Source organism: Euwallacea fornicatus, chromosome 37 (assembly GCF_040115645.1).
Source record: "Euwallacea fornicatus isolate EFF26 chromosome 37, ASM4011564v1, whole genome shotgun sequence".
Taxonomy (NCBI): domain Eukaryota; kingdom Metazoa; phylum Arthropoda; class Insecta; order Coleoptera; family Curculionidae; genus Euwallacea; species Euwallacea fornicatus.
In genome coordinates this window covers 803041-828098 of record NC_089577.1, presented here as the reverse complement: position 1 = coordinate 828098, position 25058 = coordinate 803041, and the positions used below count along the sequence as shown (strand labels likewise).

The following is a 25058-nucleotide window of genomic DNA, read 5'->3' as shown; positions in this document are numbered from 1 at the left end:
GGTCACTGAAATGTGAATTAATCGTGTGCCGCAAAGAGTTTTATGTAACTTGCGACTGCCGCCTATAGATGGCGTGCAAGGGTAGCAAGCCCGAAAATTTGACAATTACTAAAATTTCCTCCCATTTTGCTGATATAATGCGTATTTTATGTTTAGAAGAGTCTTTACGGACGGATAAATCCTTAAGCAAGAACCCGAAAATTCTAAATTCGAAGTCCTGTAATGTCGCTTTTGAACTTTGGGTCACCGCCGGCAGATGTCGTAATTCATAACCGTCATCACAGATTTAAATCTGGCCTTTGGCGCTAAAATCAATTAAAACAAATTTCGGGGTTATTTTTGGCTTTTACGTTAATTTTGCCCCGTGGATAATTCTCAAAAAAAACTCACAAAAACATTAAAATCGCGTAATTCATCACCTAATCTAGATGTAGGGTCTTTCTTTGTCACGTTTCCGGATCATGCGCCGTTTAAGTGGCCGCTAGGAAAGGAATTTCTTGTGGCATGGTTGATGTCAGTTCCGAACAATTTCTCGTTAACATGGACGAAACGTCGGTCATTTGCGCGTTTTTCTTCGGTTTTTAGCTAGTTTTAAGTCAAATTTTCAATGAAAATGCGTCTAAAATGGTGACAATAAAACTGTAGTGTAAGTTTTGGGCGGAATAATCAAAAAGAACGCCGCGGATTCCAGGTAATCTCGCAGTGTTTTTGTTGTTTTATTCAGGGGGTCTTTAATTCAGCCTCGGTAGCGGGTCTTTTGAGGTTTTTCTAGGTCTTTGGGCCCGTAGTTTGAGCAGGAACGCGGCTCGCCTTTAAATAAACGATTCACGAAAATATATTGATTCGTTTTTATTTATAAAAACACCATAGAGCCACCTCCAGAACCTTTAACTTATTCACCCCCCAACCCTCATTTATTAATTTATACAATACAGCTTAATAATACACGTATACGGAGTTGATTTTAATGGTTATAGAGGTTGGTCGGCATTAACCCTTTGTTCCCAAACGCTTTGGTAGGACTTTGAAGCGTTGCATCGCCTCTAAATGAGATATCATATCATGTTTGAATCTGGTGATTGTTCAAACCCATCACAGATCGTGGTTTTTAAATCGTACGCAAAGAAACAACTTTCCATAGAGATTTCCAACGTGCAAAACTGATCACGTATTTACCACCTGACCTTATCGTCGAATATCTGAGTCACATATATGACAGAGGACCCTTATTACCGGCCTCATGTCGTCACACCGTATCGTCATCCCCTGAATTCCAATTAGCCTTGAGTGTTACGATTTCTGTCCTTGGAAAGGTATTGAAAAGACATGCACTGCATGCTCATTATTTGATTTGTTTAAACGCGGATCGGTCGTTGGTATTCCCTGCGTATGGGGCCCTAAGATGATCTTAATTAATCCAAAGAGCGAGACAAACATGACACTGATTTTCCTCGAAATTTGTCGGTTCAATGCGCATGTTGTATTCTGATGCCACGTTACTTAAAAGTAAACTATTCGGCCTGTCACCTTATAAAACCGCCTCGGGACAAATATTTATGGGAATTAACTGGGTTTCTTGGCAATGAGCTGTGTCATAAAATACTGCGGGATCGATATTTTCGTGTTGTAAAGTTCCGAGAACGTGTAAACAGATCGGAGATATCGGAGTTTCGAGTTTCTCAAATCCAGGAAGCGAACGGGAGTTGTCCTGAAATAGCCGATACGCTTCCTCCTTCAAACTGACAATTTCCGCAATTAGCGCACATATTCGAGCAATCCGAAAAATGAGCATAACATCTTAATTGTGCTGATTATATAAAAACCATCTAGCGTTCTTCTTCAATGAGCATTTGGCTTGAATCGCCCGGCCAGCGGCGTAGAATCTCGTCGATGACTATCTTACGGGGGGGTTTCGTTGCAGTTCTCGCACTATTTGCCTGGTTCCGCTTCAGCGAATCAAACGTTGTTGGAGTCCTGTACCACAAACCATCGAAAAATACTCGTACAAAGGTATGTCACACTGTGGCGAAGTTGCGAAAACGGAACTTCGATAACTCTTCCTGCCGCGAAGTTATAATCCTCGGCCGTTCTTGACTCCAGGGGGTCAAATACGAAAGTTGGGAGCGTTAATCCCCACCAGCGTGCGCTGGAACATGTAAAAACGAATGGAAGGTTAATTGCAGGAATGCGTTAAGGAGCCCCCCCCCCCCCCCGAGTAACCCCTCGAGATTTACGTTTGTCCCAAGTGATCGGGAACCTCCCCGAGAAGAATCGCCGTACGAAAGCCGAATGCCGAAAACCTACTTGCTCTTTTACATTGTTCCTAGACGTTTTCTCTAATTCCTGCGAGCAATGCGGGAACGTGGCTTCCAGGTAAAAGGCGGAGAAGTGTAAAATTAGGCCAAAATAAAATAAAATAAACAAGCGGCGCTGTGAAAACTAGCGTCGGCGTCTCGGCTCGAAAATAGCCCGCAAAAACTGCGCCGGTACGACGCAAATCGGCAGGTTCAAAAGACTGGTAAACCGCGAAACAGTTGAATGGAATTGTTTAACAATGACCGGATTGTCGGCCTTATTGTGTGGAGTTGATGAAATAAGACAATCGCCTTATGCGTGAAAGTGTTACGGCACAGAAATATTGTTTCAGTGCGGGCGGCGCAGAGGAAAGTGCGCGGAAACTCTAGGGGAAAAAAAAAAATTATCGATTCACGAAAATGTGCAGCACGACAAACGGACTCGCATGCGGCCTAGGTAAACCACGACTTACGTACTGTAGCGAATTCCTTTCGTTCAAATTAATTAACAAGAGGGTACCATCGCAATTTCTCCTTCTGCTGCTGCGTTTCGCAAATAAATCGGTGATCGTTTCGAGAAATTGGGAGTTTCGCTTTAACGACGACACACGGCAGTATATTAACCACATTCGCATATATTATGCCCATGGCAAATTTTGTAAAGCTGCAAATCTCCCGCTAAAGGTCAAACCTTGCGAGACTTGGCTGCAATTAAACCCCCCCCCCCCCCCCCGCCCCCTCCCCCTTCTCCCGAAGCATTCCCCAACCCCGATAGCGAACTGGCCACAGAGTTGGCACAGAGCAACGCGAATTTCCACTCTGTGACGTCACCCGAGGGGGTAAAGTTCTATTCTAGGTTAGTTGCGAGTGAGAATCAAAGAAGACCGGCTGCTGTGTTTTTTTTTCTTAAAAAAAAAATTAAAAAAAAAAAAAAAAATTGTGTGCCCGGCGAGAAACTGCCGCGATTCCTTTGCAGTTATGTGCAGCCACTTTTGGCGTCACAAACCCCCCAAATATCTCCCTCCCTGATAAAACAATAAAAAACTGAAAGTATGTTGTTCTCAGTTTGAAACTGAAAACAAGATGTATTCAGTGTTGCCAGCAACAGATTGCTGACGCGGCCGGACGGCTAATTAATATACAGTTTGATTGGTATGTCATCAGCGGCGTGCCATCACCGTCGCCAATATATAAAAAAGATAAAACTCACCCGAATCTTCTTCTCATACCGAGTCCTAAAAGTATGCTCTATCTCCTGACGTCATCAGAGACTGCAGAGTTGACAAATCGGCATGGCCATGGCCGGCGGTTCCCCAGGGGGCTCCCGAACGCCCCAAAACGGCGCCGGTACCCCCAAACGACGGCCTCACAGCTGGCACTACCAAGGGTCCTTTTCCAAAAGCAAGAAGAGGAAATCTCTAGGTAATTCTCATGTGGTCGTGCTCACCCTGTATCATCACCATGCATCTTCCATTGCTGTAATCAATAATTGGCAACACTTTAGTCGACCTCAGGTTTCAAGTTTGGATTAGAGAAAATTCGAGTTTGGCGATTAGTCCGATTTTTTAGTTCGAAAATTCCAAGTTTGAAGCCCTGACACTCCCCAAAGTTTCTACGTGAAAACTCCCGCTACGGACTTGAAATTTTATTTTTAGTTTCAAGTTCGCTTTTAGCTTAATCAATTGTATATAGTCCTTTCTTGGAATTTCCTATTTCAAGTTTAGAAAATCCTAACATTTCATTACATGAAAATGCCAAGAATGTACTTGAGCTCCGAGTTTATTTCCGAGGTCTAAGCCTTCACATTCACATGCTTGTAGGCGAAATTTTAAAGCACAAGCTTGAGTTTAGCGGTTCCACTATTTGAGATTGCTATATGAAAATTCCAGCGCTTGAGTCCTGAGTTTTTGTGCCTTAACTCGGCTCTAAGTACGGTTTAGTTTCCAGGATGAGAGATTATGAAAATTCGAAGTCTGTACTAGACTCCTCACGTGTCAGATTCAACCATGAATCTAATTAAGCTTAAAAAAATTTCAGTTTTATGTCTTGATTTTCTCAGGTTTCTGAGTTCAATGTTTCTAATCTGTTCTTATGAAAACAATTATTGAGAACGCTAAATTGCGAATCACTGCGAAAGATCAATTTCGAGACCTGAAAGTAGCGAAGAACTTCTGCTGAAAGTTCGATGAGAACTCATGTCACAAACTCGGACTAAAATCCCCAATATCAAGCTGAGTAATCTTGGCCTGAGTTTTCTGACCGCTGAAGTAACGCATGGATCATGGTAACGCACGCATGGTTCTCTGAGCGTATCTACCCTCAAGGAGGTTTCCGAGGGAGTCGGTTGCCCTTAAATTGAGGTTTACTGAAGTATATCTTAGTGGTTTCAGACTAAGCGAGTTTAACAGGGGAATCGGTGACAAATTGCCCCCCTGATCACCCCCCTCTCTCAATATTTTTTACGTTGAGATCGTTAACATAAAACTGTTATAAAGTCGTCCCTTCATTACTCACCGCAAACTTGGCCTGAATTGCCCCTCATTCCTTCTTTGGCTTAGCTTTGTTTTAATTAATTTTTGTTTAGACCATAATTAAGATTAATCTGTCCCTTAAAAGCTTGCGATTATGACGCTTTTCGCGGCGCCATCAAGTGTACATAATACAACCATCGGATCATGCATCGGCATCCATATCTCTGACGATGAAAATACATACGCCGAAACGTTGTTGAATTTGTAACTCTTTCTTTCCAGCTCATCCGTTCGTAACGATGGACGGCCAACGTGCTCTGGAACTTATGCCCCTTCTGCAGGAACGGCTGGTGATACTGACGGGCGGAAGAGATAGGAGGGGAGGACCGGTACTCTCCTTCCCTGCCAGCCCCAGGAGGGAGAGGGCGAAACCCGAGGATTACAAGAGGCTGCTGCAGTACCTCATGTCTATACCCAAGTGAGTAGGGGCGTTAAAATGACGTCAGAGTAATGTTGCAGCGGTGTGGTAACACCATTGAAATGACGTTTAAGTAACTTTCTCGTTACGATATCTGTTGCGAATTGCGGTTTGAGAACGTCTTCGAATTATGTTTAATTGGGTGGGATTCGTACTGTAAACTTTGCGACGCCTTATGGAGGACGCCGATAAGATCCAAATGCCGATACAGAAGAGGATTTTCTGATTTTCAATTTCAAAGTTCTTGTGCTGGCTAAAAGCCCACTCCATTTTACGAACATTGCCAATGACATTCGCGTCTGTAACGAAAATCAATTCTTAACGTCCCAGATATTATGGAAACGTCTCCTCGATGAAGCTTCACAGGACAGAGAATCTTTAACTCTATATTATTCTAACTCGTCCATTGTTTAAGTAAATCGCGACGTTGCCGACGTTTTAATAACAAAATGAGAGGAGATATCACGAGGTCCTGTTAAATTAACCGTAAAGGTGTACAAAACCGGGGCAATTAAAGAAAGTTACGTAAACTATGACATATAATTTGGTAAACGCTTCCTAATTGAGACGGTACATTCTCACGGGAGCGGTACCGCCTAACGTACTTTACTTTCTTCCGCAGCTTTTACTAAATACCAAAACAGACCTTCCTTGGTTCCAGTCTAAGTTTAAACCTCGATGTAGGCGGTTTATTTTTATTAAACGTTGCCCCAGTCAATCTCCGATTGGGCGATTTTGAATTAGCTTCAGCAGCGTGTCAATTAGATCTTTAAGGCCATAGAATTGCAAATGAGGACCTCTTTAGGTGACGTGGGATTAATTTAATTTGGGGTGTGGATGCCTTACTATGGCCGCAGGCTTAAGCCAAAGGCAAATGCGAAACTGAGGAAGTCAATTAAAAACAGTGCAACCAACGACACTTAACCTTTGCCACAATTCAATTTACTGTTGCTCTCCTTTTAATCGAGTGATAAATGTACTTTACTGTCGCTTATCGACCCTCGACCTTCCACAATACAATAGCAGAAATTTACACCCTGTTCCTGGCTTTATGGGTAAGAATTCACTAGAAAGAATGTTAGATATGGGTCACACACCATTGAACCACGACAACGAATTATCTCAGCCATGGCTGCATAACTAAAATAGTTCGCAATTTACATCTACGCGGTGTCGCGGGCTTTTGCTAAATTCGGATTGTTCTTTAAGAGACAATCGCGTTCAGCATCGAATATTATAGCGTACAAGATATAGCTGCCGACACTAGTGCCATCTATCGAGAGCGACATTTACTCTAATATCAACACCATCTTGCGGAATTGAGCACGAAGCATTAAAAGAACCAAACACAAACAAAAGCACTATTACAAGTCAACAACACTCGTTTAATGTTTGAACGTTAACGGCTAGATCTTTAATAGTTTCGTCGCCATTTTAAATCTCGTTTAATTAACTGCTGCCAGCGAAATTAATTACTCTTAATTGCCTGCCAGGGATATTAAAGTTTAAGCTCGCTATAAATTGAGTCATTCAAGTTGTGCGTGACTAATACCAATTAAAAGCGAGGTACCCTTTCTGGCTGGAAGGTGACCAATCAAAAGGGGCCACGTTAGTTCTCTGCTGGAGACCCGCCCATCGGGGCGTGCCTCGTTGGTCGAGTAGTCGTTGCACTTGACGTTTTAAAGGTGCAATAGGAAAATCGTCAAATTTCCCCACCCAACTATGGGAAAACGTTGGTAGTATTCGCACAATAATAGACCCCGCCCTCTGTGATTTAACAGTGTGAGGGGGCGTGGCTAACTTCAAGTGGTGGGCACTTGACTTATTGTGATTTTAATTAATTAATTAATTAATCACTTCTGATGAGGGCAAGTTTAGACACATTTCTTAAATGTCTAAAAGGCACCGCTTCCGGTAACACTAAGATATCGTTTTCGGCACGGTCCTAATGTCACATTGATTAATTTTCAGTGACGAAGCTCGGACATTGGGTTTCACCGTATTAGTTGATATGAGAGGAGCTACCTGGTCAACGGTCAAGCCCATTCTCAAGGCATTGCACGAGCACTTCCCCCAAGGGGCGGTCCATCAGGCCCTCATCGTCAAACCGGACAACTTTTGGCAGAAACAGCGGACGTCCTTAGGCTCACATAAGTACAAATTTGAGGTAGGTGCATCTCAGATTATTTCTCTCAAATATTTGACATTGTCATTTTGACATTTTTAGACAAATATGATAAGTATCGAGGCCCTGCCAAAGATAATTGACACTAGCCAACTGACGGCGGACCTCGAGGGAACCCTTTCTTATGATCATTCTAATTGGTTAGAAACTAGGTTAGTAATAGTGCTGTCTATTGTTCAGTGATATTATTGATTTTTAAAACGTAGGTTAGCAATAGAAGAATTCTCGTGGCAAGCTGCGGACCTCCTGGACCGCCTGGACGATCTACAGGAAGATCTGGCCAGGAACGACTTCGCCGACGACGTAAGCGGGGCCAAACATAAGATCGATCTGCACAACGAGATGAAGAAGAAGATTATGAAGGCCCCCGTCGAGGACATTGACGTGCTCGGACAGCGATTGCTGCAGAACGTGTGCGGGCACGACACTGGCCAAGGGCCGGATAAGGGCGGAGGGAGTAGTCCGGACGCGCTTAGTCCGGACTTGCTGGACATTAAGAACGTAGTCCTGCAGAACTTGGAGGCTGTGCATAGTGCTCAACAACACCTGCTGCAATTGTGGCATCACAAGAAGGTGAAACTGGACCAATGCTTTCAACTGAGACTGTTCGAACAGGACTGTGAGAAGATGTTTGACTGGATTTGTCACAATCGTGACGTATTTTTGCTAAATTACGTGGAAATCGGACATACTTATCAGCTGGCCAAGCAGCTACAAGAAGAGCATCAGCATTTTACCATGTCCTCGATGAACGTTTACGTGAACATTAATCGAATTCTGAGCGTGGCCAGCAGGCTCATTGAGGGCGGGCATTATGCGGCGCCTCATATCCGATCAGTAGCGGGGAGACTGGATCGGACTTGGAAAGATTTTGCCGCGGGGTAAGATTTGTTTGACCAATCAGAACGGGTCACTCCCTTTCTTTTGGCGATATTCCGCCTATTTCATATTTTATACGATGACGGCCCCACTTCCGACCGGAGCTTCGTGTATGTGTCCCACACATTTCTTGATTAACTCTGGGAGCAGAGCATTCGTTAATTTCTCCACTTCCATGGAAATTGTTTCGCTGGTGAAATTAACAGGAGTTTGAAAAACTGTACTTCAGGCCCGCCACTACTGCAATACTCAAGGCTTGAATTTGCTTAGTGCTTGTTATTTTTTCAAGGATTTTTCCAATTTTTTTTAGATTGGATGAGAGAACTGCCGTTCTGGCCCTTTCGGTGATCTTCCACCACAAGGCGGAGCAATACGTGGAGAATGTCCCCACTTGGAAAAACGCCAGCGAAAACCTGAATTTACCCTCTGAAATAATGCTTTTGGAAAACGCCATTCATCAGCACCAGAACTTGTACGAATCAATGTGTCAAGCCTATACAGAGGTAGGGGATACGTCTCTCTATGTTTACCCTCACGAAACTCTCTCATGAAACCCCTCAAAACATTATCTGTAGGTTTACAACTCCTACCAGGCCCTGTTGAATGGCCTGGACGTGATGCTACAGGTGTGCCATAAACTACCAGCCGCAGACGATGCCGAAAAGGAAGATAAACCCATTAACGTATGATTTTCTTCCAATTTAGGTTAGAGTTGGCTGAAGGGATTTCGGTGGAGCTGTTAACATTCACATTTAAACCTATGTTGGGGTCTATTTTTTACTTAGTCCTGCTCTTAACGACGGTGATGGTATAATGACATTTTTTCTTTGGTGGCAGGTACATAGCACTAGCAAGAAACTGCTCTACCAGTTAGATCACCTGGTGCAGGTTTGCAACCAGCCCGGAACTGAGAAAAAGCATGTAAATATCACTTCAGATTAGTTAGAGTAGTTTTTGCGACACCCGGTATAAGGGACATTCTTCTTAGAAACGTCACTCCCTTTGCAATAATTAGAAAACCAATCATGACAGTACAGTTAGAGACACGGAGATTGGGAATCTCTTTTTGAGGCGAAATTAACAAGAAAAAACCTTCTCTCCTTATTCCCTTCGTCTCTGTAGTATAAAAGAAAAACATAAAATACAGCATTTTTTCGATTTAGGCGTTATCTTTTTAATTTCGATATATATATATACAGAGTGACGGCTCAAATTTCGAAAACAAACCGGGTGGAAATCCGGCTGCCGACTACAGTGAGGGCGCTAGTCACGTCCTGGCAGTGATCCATCAGATTCTGAACCATCACCGGGCTTTAGAGCAAAAATGGCACTCCAAAAAGATCAAACTGCACCAAAGATTGGCTTTAAGGCTTTTTCAGGAGGACGTCAAACAGGTAACATATAGAGTGGCCCATTGTCAAGGCAATATATTTACATGATGCTCAAATTCCATTAGAAATTGTCCGAAGTGTTGGCACGATATCGTATATGGGAATGGACTTTGGTGTCGATATCAAAAACGTTAAATTCTGAGTGAATTTTTATCTCCTAGCGAATGTGGTAGTCAGTAGTGTGTGTTTCAATGTTAAGTAGTAGTTCTGAGTCGTCCAGGCTACCTGTAATTAATTCTGAGAATTTTCTTGTAGCTAGTAATGAGCAGCATTATCGATATTCACTTTAAGGCTTTATCAATTTCCCTCGTCTGTTTTCAACAGGTTTTGGACTGGCTCTCCAATCACGGAGAAGTGTTCATAAGAAAAAACACCGGAATAGGGAGAAATCTGCAAAAAGCGCGGGTCTACCAGAAAAGTCATGAACATTTCGAGAACGTAGCGCAGGTGAGTTATTTTTCACCCACATTTCAGGGTTTTTAAAAGCAGTGAGAGAGTGGCATCATAGATCCATGAATATTTGAATATGAAAGCGTTCTAATTTCGGAGATGGGCATCTTGAATGGGCCCTTGGGGAGGGGCTGCATCTCAAACCCTAAAAATATTCAAGTTCCCTTTACTTTACAATAATCGAATTACGTCCTTTCAGAATATAATCTCCCCATTTCGGAGACGAATCGAGGGCTAAGTAAGTGTTTTGTCGTCCCTAAAAATTCAATATTCGTTTTTTTTACATGTCTACATATACTGTCTGTTAAACTCATTTGCCATTACACACTTCCGTTGATTAACGTCCTACGAAAAATCTCGTTACCACGTTTACCGGGAGTTTCATATATTGGCTCTCAGATGATATTTTTATTCCTTTGAAAACTTATCCTGTGGTTAAGGAGAAAAAAAGAATAATAAGGGAAGTCATTGTCACTTTCTGCTTTGTAAGGGCATACGTAAAACTGACGGAAAATTCGGTCCTAAGTGGAAAGGGCCATTGTTTCCATAAGAGGAGCCTTGCAGGCTTTGTTGAGCGTAAGTTCCCCTTGTCCTAGAAAAACAGCCCTGAAAATTCCTCGTTACCGTTTTCCATTAAAAAACGAGGAAAATGGACCATTGTGGGGCGGCTTTAAATAAACCATATGAAAAGGGCTCGTAGATAATAAGTTTGCTTTTCAAAATTTAGATTGCGGTACATAAATCGGATGCATCATGTTTGGGAAAGCAGAACAAGAACAAACTATGTAAATAAAATTTGCGAAAAAACAGGTCAAAAACCAAGGGAAAAATTGCGAAGTATCCATGCAGAAACTCCACTTATTCCTGTAGTACTCCGCATACGTGTTAAGCGATTTTTAAGATTTTCGGTTCAGGAACCCTCGTGAGCGCGAACTGGATCACCATCAAGTAAAACAAAGCGGCACACACAAAACTACTTATCAAAACAACCGTTTAAAAGCAAAAAATCACGACAGCGGGTCATTAGGGCCGAAGCAGATTAATTACCATTCGCAGCCGAGTAATTAACTGATGCACTATAAGAAAAAACAAACACTATCAGAGATAAAAGTGCGGAAAGTGGGCCTTAATTGGCGGCCATTTTTGAGCCACTCGAAAAGGAGGCCAACAAATAAACACCCAGTGTAGCATCGTTAATCATCATTATGTCAGTGGTTGGTTTACAGAAAAAATCCCTAGAACTCAGTTAAAGTGGGAATTGCAACGCCGCACATCTAAATTGTTTGAGGACAATGACAGAATTCTGCATTGCTCTCCGATGAGTCGCATTTATTTGCACACTGTTGTGTTCATTTGATTCAAAAGTCGATTTGTCAGAAGTAACAGTTACCGCTCAATTTTGTAGATCGACTATTACTGATAACAATGATCGATGTAACTTCTTGCAGCGCTGTCACACTGTCCTCAATGTTTTCGAGTTCCAGAGCTTTACTGTGTTTTTTTTTTTTCGATGTTGTCAGATTTCGTTCTTTGTGGACGTCCCCCGTAAGCTCAGTAGGAGCCCGCCGGGCCGTTGGCGCACGCCAAACCAGTCGTGTGCCCAAGAAGAATTAAAGCTCTTCAGTTCAGGTTTCGTGGTCCTGCGGACTGGAAGCAGTCGTGCAGAGGCGGCTTTACCGGTTCGAGAATCTTCTTCAGGTGTTTGTTGATTGTCGCTATCGATCTGTTTGATTTCGCCCCTCAAAATGGACAATGTCACCTCAAGCAAATTTGAGGTGGTTTTCCGAGTGACCGATCTGTGAAGTTCGCATCCGAGAGGTAAAAAAATGGCATAGCTCATTTGTTTGAAACAAATTGCTGTTTCGGTGTCTTGTCAGAAAGTGACATTTGTTTTTGCGCTAAATGCGACGCTGCCGGTTCTAGTCTTCCAAGTGAATACTCGGGGAATTTTAATTGAAATCCCACGTGAACTTTTAGAGAAAGTTGCTGTCAGAAACATTACAATAGAATTGATTAATAATAATGCGTTAGAGGATGATTCCTCTTGCTCAATGCCAGCCTTGTGTATCGTAGGCAGCGTTATTTATGACCAAGGTAGTTTGCAAACTATATGGATGGAAAAGCGTTTTTCCACTCAAACTTTTGAAGGAAATTAATACCCTTAGTATTGACACAGACAGGAAACCAGAAAAATTCCTCCCTATATTATAACCCGTTATTTCTCCGCAAACATCTGTTCCTGACGTTTTTCCGATTCCTGACGGAAGTTATGTTATTACTTCCCCTTAAGCTTTCCATTAGAGAACTTCTGACCATGAATTCATGAAATATTCGTAATGCATTCTGTGACACATCTCCCCTGAGATACATCAGACGTTCATTAACGCGATTGCAAGATGCGTTTGGGGGTAACACAAGGGTGAGATATTTATTTCGTCCCCTCATGGGGCCGAAATTCTGTCGGGACATCTGTATAGTCTGTATATAGAAGTACTGCTTGTCTCGGCCCTTACTTTACTCCGCTCTGGGGGATGATTCCGCACCGAAGAGGGCTATTATCGAATTAAGAACTAATGCGAGAACGTGGCCGGAAAACGGCTCAGCTGACTCTTACGATTCGGTGAAATGTCAGTTTACATTGTCGACACTTTCGGGACGACGCGGCCGAACTCTCGGGCTTGAAGGCTTAGACAGTCAATCAATTAGCACAAATACGCGCATTAAATCAATTTCTAGTAACAATTAAATACGCAGATCTGGGTCACTACAGAAAAAGGTCTTTTTACCATATTTCGTGCACGTAAAATCAAAATCTCGATAGGCACACAACGAAATCCTTATATGTATACCATATTGATCGAATCAAGAGCAGTGTGTCAATGCCGCGAAATGCACTTTATTATCGGTTGTGAAGGCATCTTCATAGTTGCAGGCACACATGCATTGTCGTAATTAATAGTGCGACTCGATTAACTGCCCGTGTGTCCTGATTTAACTCGGACTTGCCTGGTTTGTCGGGAGGAGTTCAGGAAGAGAGAGAGAGAGAGAGAGAGAGAGAAGAAGGAGGAAACCGAGGAGCGAACAGAAGCGTTTGCCTCCCGATCGGCCTCTCCAACGGTTGAATTTTTTCCCTCAATTGAGAAATCCCAAGAGACGTGCAGTCAAACCATGTTCAAACTCGCTAAAACTTGCACTCCTACAGAACCTTTATCGCGGCAACGTAGCGATTGGCTTTTGTTTTGAGAAATGAACGTCAGGTCTCAACTGGAATTGCGGCATGAGGCTTGAAGAGACACCGTTGCCACGTGCAAGAAAAATCTTTTTTTTCAACTAGAAAAGCCGAGTTACGCGTTAAGCAATTATTCATACGAGCAATGCAGGCAATACTTTACCCTAAATTCGTTTTAAATGGAATTAAAACACATGTTATTTACGGTTGTGACATGCCGTATTAATTAATGCGAATAATTAATATTCTGCAATGGTACCAGGAACCTGCATCAGATATCCAAACAGCCAGTAATAATGGTTCTTCTTAGAGATTTGCAATAATCATCGCAATTAAATAAATAACAATCGTTAATAAATTGTTAATTGCGAGTGCAGTCAAATAAAAACTGAAAATTCCATCGAAACCAATCGGCCCAAGAACAGCCCAATTAGAAACCCATTTCAAAGGGGAGTTTATAAGCCATACAAAACAACTTCTGTAGCGGTCCAAGGGCGGTTTAATGGCTTTTTAATGATTGAAATAAGGGTATAGAAACATCTGAATCCCACTCGTTTTTGAATGCAATGGTACTGTTACCATAAAACCTAGATATCCATTAATGGGCGGACTGGTTCGTTCACACTTCAGGTGTCTGTTTTGCATATTATTAATGCGAAATGGCAACAAGTGCCGAGGTTTGATAACCCTAAAAGTTTATGAGAAATTTGTCAGGGTGAAAGAAACAAATGCGCTATGCGCTGTTGCCATTCTCTGTAGTTTATTTTCTTATTCAGATTTGAAAACAACAAAGACATCTCTGTTATATGGGCATAAAAGCGGTCGTTAAAGGCGGCCATATTTCATCGGAAAATAAACTTTGTAAAATCCTGAATAATCCCTCTGTGATCCCCTTCGGGAGAATGGGCCCCTTCAACCGACCCTACTACACATGAGACATATTTCGGGTATTGTTGAATGGGACCTTTAATTTCCAGTATTTTTCTTATCGACGAATCGTTTATCTTTCGTTACAGATCATTTGCCATCTTTCCAGAAAAAAAGGCGAAAAAGGGAGAAAAGAAAATAAACTCTGTCATTCCTCGTTTTTCCATTATCTATCCTGGTTTGGTTGATTTGCGCGTAAGTGTTGTGAAAGGTTGAACGAGGTTCAATCATCTCGAAAACGTCCTTAAAAAGATTATTGAGTGAGTGAAACAGTTACTAATTTTGTTCAATTACTTTCCCTATGGGATAAATCGATTAATCGGCCCTTAATGCCCGAGGGGAATGAACGCCATTTATGTCTCTTTTTGATTAAGAGTAACTGAAATATAGAAACAAATGCTGAACGCTGTGTTGCCGCTTTTTCTTTAATTTGCCTTTGTGTCGTTTTGATTCACGTTAGAAACGCACTTTTCCCCCAGAACACTTATACCAACGCTGATAAGCTTTTGGCCGCCGCCGAAGAATTGGCCCATACCGGCGAGTGCGACCCTGACGAAATCTACAGTGTGGCCCGTGAACTGGAGGCCCACGTTGCTAGTTTTGCGGCCAGAGTCGAACAGAGGCGCAGGCGTCTGGACCTGGCCGTGCTCTTCTATACCAGGGAAAAGGAGCTGGCCAGTTGGGCGGATGAGCTGAGGCAGGAACTACAGCAGGAAGAGAATGCTGCCGAAGGCTTGGAGACTGTCGAACGGTCAGTTTTGCATCACCGAAAAAGTGTTATTCTTGATTCGAAAAATTCTTCTACGCAGATTGTTAGAGCAGACTGACCAACACAGAGTGCAGAGCTTGGAGGCCTGCGCTTCAACCATCGGCCAAGGAGAGGCGCTGCTTCAAGAGCTCCGGTGAGTGACATTTTTTTTACGTTAAGTGGACAATGAGGAGACAATAAAAAGCGTTACCACTTGGGGTTTAATAAAGAGCAGGGGGGCATTAAATTGTCTCAACAAAAACACCGGTTCCGCGCACCTTTCAAATATCTGCGGTCGTTTAATATGGCGACACAACAAAGCAGACGAATACTGAACTTGTCGGGACCAAAAATGGTTGCCCACGCCTTTTAATTCTGCCAACTTTATTTTTTGCTATGGAGTTATACCATGTAACCGCCCCCACTTTCCTTTACCGCTTCGTCACATACGAATACTATTTCATCTTCTTTCCATCAATTCATTCGTCTCATCTAATAATGAGAATGTCAATCACTTCCAATGCGAACGAGATCGATAGATGCAGAGATATAGAATCGCGGACCAGAACCCAATTGCAGTTTGCCGAGGCCCTGAAATGAAATAAAACGCATTAAGGTGATTCACAGTGGTACCCGAAGACCTGGGGGCATGGAAGCGCCATGTCTGAAGGGAGAGTGGTACCGCATAACGAATTCGTACTTTCGTCTGGCCATTTAGATTCCTTAAGATGCACGAGAAACGGGTTCAAACTTGAGGCATAATTCTTAGTTGGGATACAGAAAAGACGGTGAAACATGTCGAAAATCGAGAAAACTCTCGGGATAATTTACGAAGGAATAGAGCATATAATATGAACAAGAAAACGTGACAAGAGATGACGAAACTAGCTTCAAAAATAATGAAATCAAATGCGGATATAGCTAATAGAATATGTTGAAATATGTCTAAAGTTTTTTTTTCTAATTTTTACTTAAACGTACTTCACTTTTGCAGAGCAATCGGTGATATGGACTCTACAGGCTCGGTTAGTGCAGTCGAATCAGCTCTCGATCGTCTGGCAAAACAGCGGAATGATCTCGAGGAACTATGGGCGGCGCGCAAATTGCGCCTGGATCTTTGTCTGCGCCTGCGTCTCTTTGAACGCGACGCCCGAGAGGTCTCTTCCCAACTGGAGATGTGGAGTGAAGAGCTGCAGCACAGCGAGCTGACCAGGGACATTGCCAAAGCCGAACAATTCCTTAGGTAAATTTTCAAGCAGGTAGACAAAATACTTATTTCAAAAATTCTATGGAAAGACTGCATAACGAGAGCGTCTCTCAAATGCAAAATACGACCTATCAAGTGCTACAGCAAGGCCAGGAACTGATCCAGGTGTTCGAGAACTCGGGAATCTGCGTGATGGCCGATGCACAATACAACGCGCAGACGCGAGTTCAGTTGCTTCTCGAGTTTCTGCACGATCGCGAAGTGGACCTGGAGGAACTAGCCGAGGTTAAGAGAGTGAAGCTGGAGCAGTGCATCCAACTTGGACAGTTCCAGAACGACGCCAATCAAGTCATCAGTTGGATCCGCAACGGGGAGTCGATGCTGATGGCCAGTTTCACCATTCCGAATAGCTTATCCGATGCCGAATTGCTCAAGAAGGAACATGAGCAGTTTCAGGTCAGTATATATTGTTTGCTGCTGTGGGTCGGAGTCCCAATTAATGACTATATAATAATAGTAACTGGCAGTGGCTCGTAGCCACAAGCTATATCCAGAGCTTTACGACAAAATCATCCTTCTCTAGGTGGCGATAGAGAAGACTCATACCTCGGCGGTCCAAGTGAAATACCGGGCCGATTCTTTGATCAACGGGAACCACTATGACCCACAAAGCATTAGAGACATCTCCGAGGAGGTGACTAAGAGGTGGCAGCAATTGGTAACCTGCGCGGAAGAACGGCACAAGCTGGTGACGGCCAGTTTAAACTTCTACAAGACTGCCGAGCAGGTGTGTTCAGTACTTGATAGTCTTGAGAGAGAATACAGGTGAGTTTTAGTTGCGTAGCCGATTTAAATTCCAGACTTAATTAACGAATGTTAGACGTGATGAGGACTGGTGCTCCACCGGCCAACCCAACTTGGACAAAGCAACCTCTATCTCGCAGTTGATCAACAAGCACCAAGAACAGAAAGAAGCCTTCCTCAAGGCCTGCACCTTAGCTCGAAGAACCGCAGAGACCTTCCTTAAATACACAACTCGCAGTTTGCAGTTCTACAACTTTCCCAACACGAGTACCAACCACGAATCCCGCGTCAAAGGTATTCTCGAGAAGTTGCTCAGTCAGGAGAACAAAGTTCTGGAGCATTGGACACAGCGCAAAAAACGTTTGGATCAGTGCCAACAGTTCGTCCTCTTCGAGAGGTCTGCCAAGCAGGCCATTGAGTGGATTCATGACACTGGGGAGTGCTACCTCACAACGCATGCCACGAACTTGGGGAATAACATCGAGGAGACTGAGAGTCTGCTGCGCGAGCATAATGAGTTCAAAGGGACGGCCAAAGAGACCAGGGAAAGGGTTAAGTTACTCATCCAGTTAGCCGACAGTTTGGTGGAAAAGGGACACGCCCATGCTAGTGCGATCAAACAGTGGGTAGCAGCCGTAGATAATCGGTACAAAGACTTCAGTTCCAGAATGGAGCAGTACCGGCAACAGTTAGAAGAGACTTTGGGTAAGTCGGAAATTCGATAGGAACTTCCGTAGCGAATTTTAGTAGCAAATTTGATACCCAAAACTTACGGACGAACATGAAACAAAATTAACTGTTTTAGGGGTTTAAACTAATGAAGTGGGTCCTAAAATTCGCTCTGAATATGTTTCTTGATGTCTTTCCGACTCTTTGTCCACTGTAAAAACGCATTTTCCAGGCATCCAAGAAGAGGAGTCAGAGAAGAAGGAGCTTTCCATTGACCGAAACTCGGACCCTAGTTTGGAGGCGAAGATCAAAGAAGCTACCACCAAAGATCTCAAGGAATTGAATGAGGAAAAACGTCGCTCTGCTAGACGCAAAGAGTTCATCATGGCAGAACTGCTCCAGACTGAACGCAGCTACGTGAAGGACCTCGAAACGTGCATTAAGTGCTTTTTATACGAGACCAGGAACGCCAATGGAGTACCCACAGTCCTACAAGGCAAAGAAGACGTAATTTTCGGCAATATGGAGGAACTCTATAATTTCCACAACTCAATCTTTTTGAGAGAGCTGGAGAAGTACGAAACGATGCCTGAGGACGTGGGCCATTGTTTCGTGACGTGGGCCCCTAAATTCGACATGTACGTGCACTACTGCAAGAACAAGCCCGAGAGCAACTCCTTCTTGGTACAACATGGTGGTACTTACTATGAAGAGTTGCAAAAGAAGCATAAGGTACCTTTCTGTTCATCACAAAATTAGAATCCTGGTTTAATTGAAAGTGGTTTAGGTGGAGCACCCCATTGCGGCCTATCTAATAAAACCAGTCCAGAGGATCACCAAATACCAGCTCCTTCTCAAAGACTTGCAGAGCTGTTGCAATGAGGGTCAAGGCGAGATTAAGGACGGGCTTGAAGTCATGCTCAATGTGCCCAAGAAGGCCAATGATGCGATGCATTTGTCTCTTTTGGAGGGATGTGACATTTCCAGTGATAAGTTAGGGGAAGTGGTCCTCCAAGATGCTTTTCAAGTATGGGACCCTAAGCAGCTCATAAGAAAAGGCAGAGACAGGCACATATTTTTATTCGAAATGTATCTGCTCTTCACCAAGGAGGTCAAAGACTCCGCAGGGAAGGTCAAGTACATTTACAAGAACAAATTGATGGTGAGTTCGACTTTTCTTAAAGTCTCAAATATTATCTTGAGTTAACAAAATTTTTTGCAGACTTCAGAATTGGGAGTGACGGAACATATGGAAGGAGACGAATGCAAGTTTGCGGTGTGGACGGGGCGGGCTCCCATTTCAGATTATCGGATCGTCTTGAGGGGGTCTAGCCTGGAGACGAAGCAGCTGTGGGTGAAGAAGCTGAGGGAGGTCATCCAAGAGACCTATTTTAGCGGGGCGTTACCTCTAACTCTGCCCAAAAGCCCTGCGAAACTGAAGACGCATAGCCAGAGATCGAGCAGGTAAGAGGATGTTCAATGTTTTCAATGTTTCAAAAAGTGTAAATCCTTCTGCGAATTTTCTCCCTTGGCCTATCAATATACAAGGCTTGTAGATAGTCTAAATATCTATAGTAATTTACTAAATAATATGCTAAATTATTTTTTTTCCAATTTGCTTTATGAGTTCATTAATAAACATAAAAATTTCCCTCACAATTTACCTAATTGACGTTTTGATTATGACGTCTTGACATGTGCGTGACCGAACCGAAAGATTTTCAGACCAGACACATAAAAGCTAAATTTTCTTGCAAATTTGTCGTCACTTTCTTCGTTTTAACATTTTTAATCTCATTTCCAGGGACCTGGAAGAATGCAACTCATTGGACGAAAGCGTAGAAAATCTGGATCGCAATTCCCTCGCCTCGTTCGGGTCCGGGAACACCACCGATTCAGATAAGGTAAGAACTTTCCAGAACAATAATTATTATTCGTTAAATGTCGGGTAGTTAGCTTGCGAAAACTCCCTTTCGAGAGGGAAAAGGGTCGCGCCCCGGTGACCTTTCGCACTCGCCATAGCGAGGGCGGAGCCCTATAGGGACTTGTTTTTGACAAATTGAGACAAGGATTGGCACAAGTAGGCCCATTTGAAGCGAAACGAGATTGTTTTTTACCTCGTTTTCAACTAAATTCTTGGGTAATATATTGTGGGATAGTCCTGCTCATCAATCATCCATCGCAGTTTCCAACAAAGGATGCCCGGAAAAATGATAGCGTTGACTTTAAAGTATTGTTTTTATCGATCATTCGCAAGGGAGAAACTAAAATTTTTGCTTGAAAAAAAATTTACAAAAAGAACTAAAAATGTCTTAATACCAATAGTTTCGAAAAGTGGTGCATTATGCTGGTTTGAAACGGCAAATTGGAGTTTTTCCATTCTTCTGTTCATCAGAAATCCTGTCCAGGACGTTTGCCGCATTCTCCTTGTGGTCTTGCGTTTCGTCTCCTTTTGCCGCGTTGCCACATTTCCAAATCAAAAAGGTTCGACTACATGATATGTGCAAATATTTGAACGTCGCAAAAATTTTTAAAAAATCAAAACGAGCTAGTCAAAAAATAGAGCCCTGCGGCAGACACAATCTGCTTACACGAGACCGAATTGATTCTCTAGGTTAATAACCAAAAAATTGGGCCTTAATCGATTACGTCCGCACGGAGCGTCCTGGCTACGTGTCTGTGCATTCCTGTTACTTCACGGAGGTTTCAAGAAGTCCGGCAACATTGCCTACATACTCCCGATCCCGGGAGTTCTCCCGCTGCCAGCCAGTCTCGCTGGCGGGATCACGGGACCCGGTGCAAAAGCGACGCTCTCTCTGACGCGACGTCTATCGACGCCGACGCCGATGCCTTTACCGTGTCGTCCCGACGCCTCTTTCGCTTCGGAGTCCCGCCGACGACGTGGCTCCTCCGCGTTCATGGGCGCTCACAGTCCCGGAGTCTCGTCCTGGGTGTAGGCACAATATTACCAACAAAGATGGCGCTTTTGTCGACTGCACTTTGCGACACCCGGACTTTGCCCTATTGGACCTAGTCCGGAAACTCCTGCCCATCCGTCTTTCAGTAGATTAAGGCAAACTGTAACTGCACGCGTTGGCAAACTAACCACCTTAGAAATCAAATAAGAATTTATTGAAAAAAGTACCCGCTCTGTGATCACGAAGCTTTTAAATCGGTTCCATTTTGGTGCTTCTTAGTTCGTAAGATTAGGATTTTAAGAGACGCACAAGTTGAGTGAGTCACGGTCGCAGGAAGCGGTTGAGCAAGGTCGTACTACTAGGGCAGCTGCGAAAACATTCCACTTGCGGTTTAGATATTATCGTTCCCGATTGGAATCCAGACAGTACCCCGGTGGCGAGCGAACGGAACATGTCGGGAAACGCGGGTTCCACTGGTGTTTTGGCCAAGGCTCAGAAGGCCAAGAGAAAGATTTCGTTGCCGTGGTTCCGACAGGGCAGCGTGACTAATCAGCACCCGACGTTGACCAGACAACATACCATCGATACGCCTTCTAGTTTCCAGGCGCGGTTGCTGAGGAGGCAACCTAGTCAAAACGCCATGGTTGGTACCGGCTTAGAGAATATAAACTTTGGTTTTTAACCGCCCGATTCCTGTCAACTGGCCATTAAATGTATTATTATACACTCGAGGCCGCTTAAAAGCCTTCTCGACAACTCAGAAATTCATTTAATCGACTTTCCCCTTACTCACCCTTAACAGGCATGCAATGACACCGTTTTCTCGACCTGCCCCTGAATTTGAAAGCTTAAAAACACATCACAATTGCAATAATAAAAATTGTTTTAATAACTTTAATACACTTTGATTTTTACCGAAGGTTCCTGAATGTAAGATATCCTTCCGGCCTTTGAACACGCATTTACGACCTATTAGGAGCTACGAAAATTGCTCTGAAAATTAATCTAATAGCATTTTCCTGCATTTTCCCTTAAGCTTTCTTGAAATTCTTTAGATCTTCGAAAATATGTTAGAAACTATTTAATACGCCCTAAATTACACAGAAAATGAATGCGAGTGACTGCGTTTTTTTTTTAGCGAACCCCTGACCAGGACAATCTTTACGGAAAGTCCTTTGGTACTTAAACTGTCTTAAATGTCCGGTAATTGGTAGTCCATCCAAAGTACGAGCCGGCTGTCATGTACGGGAACGCCAATTCTAGAACTGCAACGTACAAACTGCTGAATTGTAAAGAATTACCGTAGTGTCGTAGACTAGCTCGTTGCCAAAGGACTATGGCCGTAACCCACATGCATTACTCTCAGTTCTAGAAGCTGCAAATTCGTGTCCCTTTTTGGATCGGACAGTGTCCGTTTCAGAAACAAAACGATCTTAACGTCAGGAAATTAATTATAAAACCTATTCATTAACGCCGCTCTAAACGGCAAGTAATTACTTCTCCCATGAAAAGGCTCACGCCAATCCCAAGGGGCTGGCCCTTGTTAAAAAGGCGTACTATTAAATTACCCATGTGGGGTAAATCAATACACCCTGTGAGTGCGAGTGTGTGTATGTGTGTGTGTAAGTATGTTCTTTTTCTATCACCTTGAAATACTTCAGATTCTTTGGAATGTTCTAAAGTGTTTAAGAGTTCTTTCATTCGATTTCAGACTGGAGTTTTGGAGATGACGTGGGTGATGTCCGATTACACGGCAACCACCCCTCAAGAGTTGAGCGTGACCAAAGGGCAGCAGGTGGAGGTAGTGGAAGTGTGCTCATCAAGGCCGGACTTTTGCCTCGTGCGCATGCCCACTCGAGGTTCCGAGGGCCACCAAGAGCCGGTCCCCGAAGGGCTGGTGCCCTCGGCCGTTCTGAAGCAGCCCCCTCAGCCGCGGGGCTCGCCTTCGCGCCGCTTGAATCAGGACCACGACATGTCCGGTGAGTGTCAGATTTTTTCGCCCTTCCGAAGGGGTCAAGGACGAAAATTAGATACATCCACGGGGCCGTTTATCGATTTTGGCGCCCCGGAATGCCGAAGAGACGTGAGATTCTCGGCCGATTTGTTCATCCGGTACGGGGGAGGGCTGGATCATGGCCCTTCGGCGGCACGCAAAATCGATACGATATATGGCCGACTATTTATCGATAATGAGTTTGTTCCTCGGATCGCGTTATAGTCGAAAAGTCGTTTATGTGGGGCAGAAGAGTAGGGGCGCGATTTGCGTCAGAGGGCAAATCCAAATCTCCAAATTTGAAATTTTTGGACGGACTCCGGCACCTCGCAGGTCCTCACACGTTTCTCGTTTGTAAATCGTCAGACGGCTGTCTGATTATGATAGTTTCGAATGTAGATAAAGTTATAGACAGTGGTGGGTAATTCTTTCAAAATTCCAAATTCCTCACAAAATGACCAAATTGCGGAGAAGGTACCACGGGTCTTTCCGAACCATTGGAGAGCCGCTTAAATACACAATCTAAAACACTTTGTGACAGCTCTTGAGTCTCTCGTAATTCTAGAAGCTAGAAAATCACATCCAACTCTATGGATTTCTCTCTAAATCTGACATTGCCACGTTTGGAAATGCTCACGAAAACTTGGCTTTATGCCGCTTTTTATCTCACCTCGAACATTCCTAATAACGCGCATTAACCCGTGTTCGATTAGCGGAAAGATAACGTTCGATAAATGTTATTTATCTTTAAAATATTATTGCAAATGAAACGTCGTCGTAGCGATTAGATAACGATTCGAGAGAAAAAAATAAAACAGGAATGTTTTATCCAGTTACATGGGTCGTATGGGTATGTGCATTCAGTGACCATACTTCCTCAGCAATGCGCCTTTGTTCGCCCCCATGACCGAGCAGTGATGTTCAAGTGTTTCCCCGTTAAATGCCAAGAAGGTATGTCTTTTGTTTTATTCCAGGGGCGCACGCGAACGCCGCAAATTAATTAACGATATGGACTTTGATGTTGTTCGGTGGGTAGCGTGCAAACAATTTAATCAAGTAATTACCCTGTTTACTGACCGACACCGTGAGGGATAGTTCCGCAAATCTACTCGTAATTTACTACGAGGAGTACACGACGCGAGACTTGTCTTGATCAAAACTCGTATTACGTATACGCGTAGATCGGTGAGTGCCACGCGTTAATTGACCTCATCACTGGGGCTGGCGCCACCTAGAGGGACCCCTCAATCGCCAGGATCGCGTCAAGAGATGGCGTTGCACTATTTGTAAACATCTTGGTGTCACTCAGTGGCGTGGGCGGTGAGTAGCGCTGACGCAAGGAATAAATTTGTCAAATGAAAAATGGATTTACGTCTCTCGGTCCACGTAAACCCGTATTTTCTAATATTAGCCCGACACAGATCCTCAATGAATTAGACATGATACCGCTGGTCTATGCAGCTGGCATGGGGCCAGTTTTTTTGCCCGCCACCAATTTTTTCAGAGGGTTATTTTAAGGTAAAATAAGGGGGTAAGCTCCCTGGGTTCAGGGGCGCCCCGCTTGGCACGGATCACTTGCATTTGGCCGGCGAGACATTGTTGATCGTCAGTTGTTATTGAAGTGCGCGTCGTGAGAGTCGTCGATTGTTTTTATCTCTTCAGCTTTACGGTGTGGAAATGTGCTTTTGGCTCGCCCAAACCAGCGATTTGTGGTGACGGATTGGTTCAGTGTTATGGTGATTAACTATAGCCGTTGGATTCGTTGGTGATCCGCCAAAATAGTAAGTGGCTGTGCGGTGCTGGCAGGGAAGTCTCTTTCGAATTCGAAAGAAAAGTTCTATTACTCAACATGTTGTTTTAACCTTGAACTGTCTCGGTATGATTAGCAATAACTGGTAATTTTGCTAAGGAAGTGCTTCCTTTTTGCTGTGTTAAATCGCGGGATTCTGTGTTGCTCTCGTGAAGCGCTTCCATCTGCAGAGGCAGGCATCTGAGCCGATGAGAGTGTCTTAATAATCATTTTTCAACTCTCTTTAAATCTCGAATGCGAGATCCGATCTGTTGACCCTTCGAGACGTCCTCAAGTTGTGCTACGGCAGTATTTGTCAGCTCGAAAAATATCTTTAAATCCGAGGCTCGTAATCCAACTTCAGGGCGGTCGTCTCTTAGAATTCACCGTGATTGTAGGGAATTTAAGATGGGCCGCGGAGGCCTTCTTGAGCGTTTAGAAGTTCCCCCCTCTCTCTTCGAACCAACTTTCGAGCCGCCAAATTCTCTGCAAGCCCCTCCAAAATTAGATTCGTTCTTCTCAGCCTTCGGCGGCCTCTCCAAATCACGAGACCTTCCCGATTGTTCCTCCTCCTCGTCGAGCCGTTGTTTTTCGCAATTCTCGACCTCCTCGAAATGGCTCTTAAA

General features: G+C 43.7%; 1 protein-coding gene across 1 annotated transcript in view; it reads left to right on the top strand.

Moving 5' to 3' along the window:
* Positions 1-3583: 3583 nt before the first annotated feature.
* The window catches only part of LOC136349399 (kalirin-like), a 37845-nt gene continuing 16370 nt past the window's right edge, over positions 3584-25058 (top strand). The window contains 20 exon segments of the mRNA XM_066300924.1: positions 3584-3716; positions 5048-5243; positions 7215-7410; positions 7471-7580; positions 7635-8309; positions 8618-8810; positions 9145-9228; positions 9507-9701; positions 10023-10145; positions 14784-15055; positions 15114-15206; positions 16047-16295; positions 16349-16715; positions 16843-17084; positions 17140-17768; positions 17965-18464; positions 18520-18894; positions 18955-19196; positions 19537-19636; positions 22362-22629. Of these exon segments, the coding sequence (XP_066157021.1) occupies positions 3587-3716; positions 5048-5243; positions 7215-7410; positions 7471-7580; positions 7635-8309; positions 8618-8810; positions 9145-9228; positions 9507-9701; positions 10023-10145; positions 14784-15055; positions 15114-15206; positions 16047-16295; positions 16349-16715; positions 16843-17084; positions 17140-17768; positions 17965-18464; positions 18520-18894; positions 18955-19196; positions 19537-19636; positions 22362-22629 (5239 nt within the window). The 5' untranslated portion in view covers positions 3584-3586.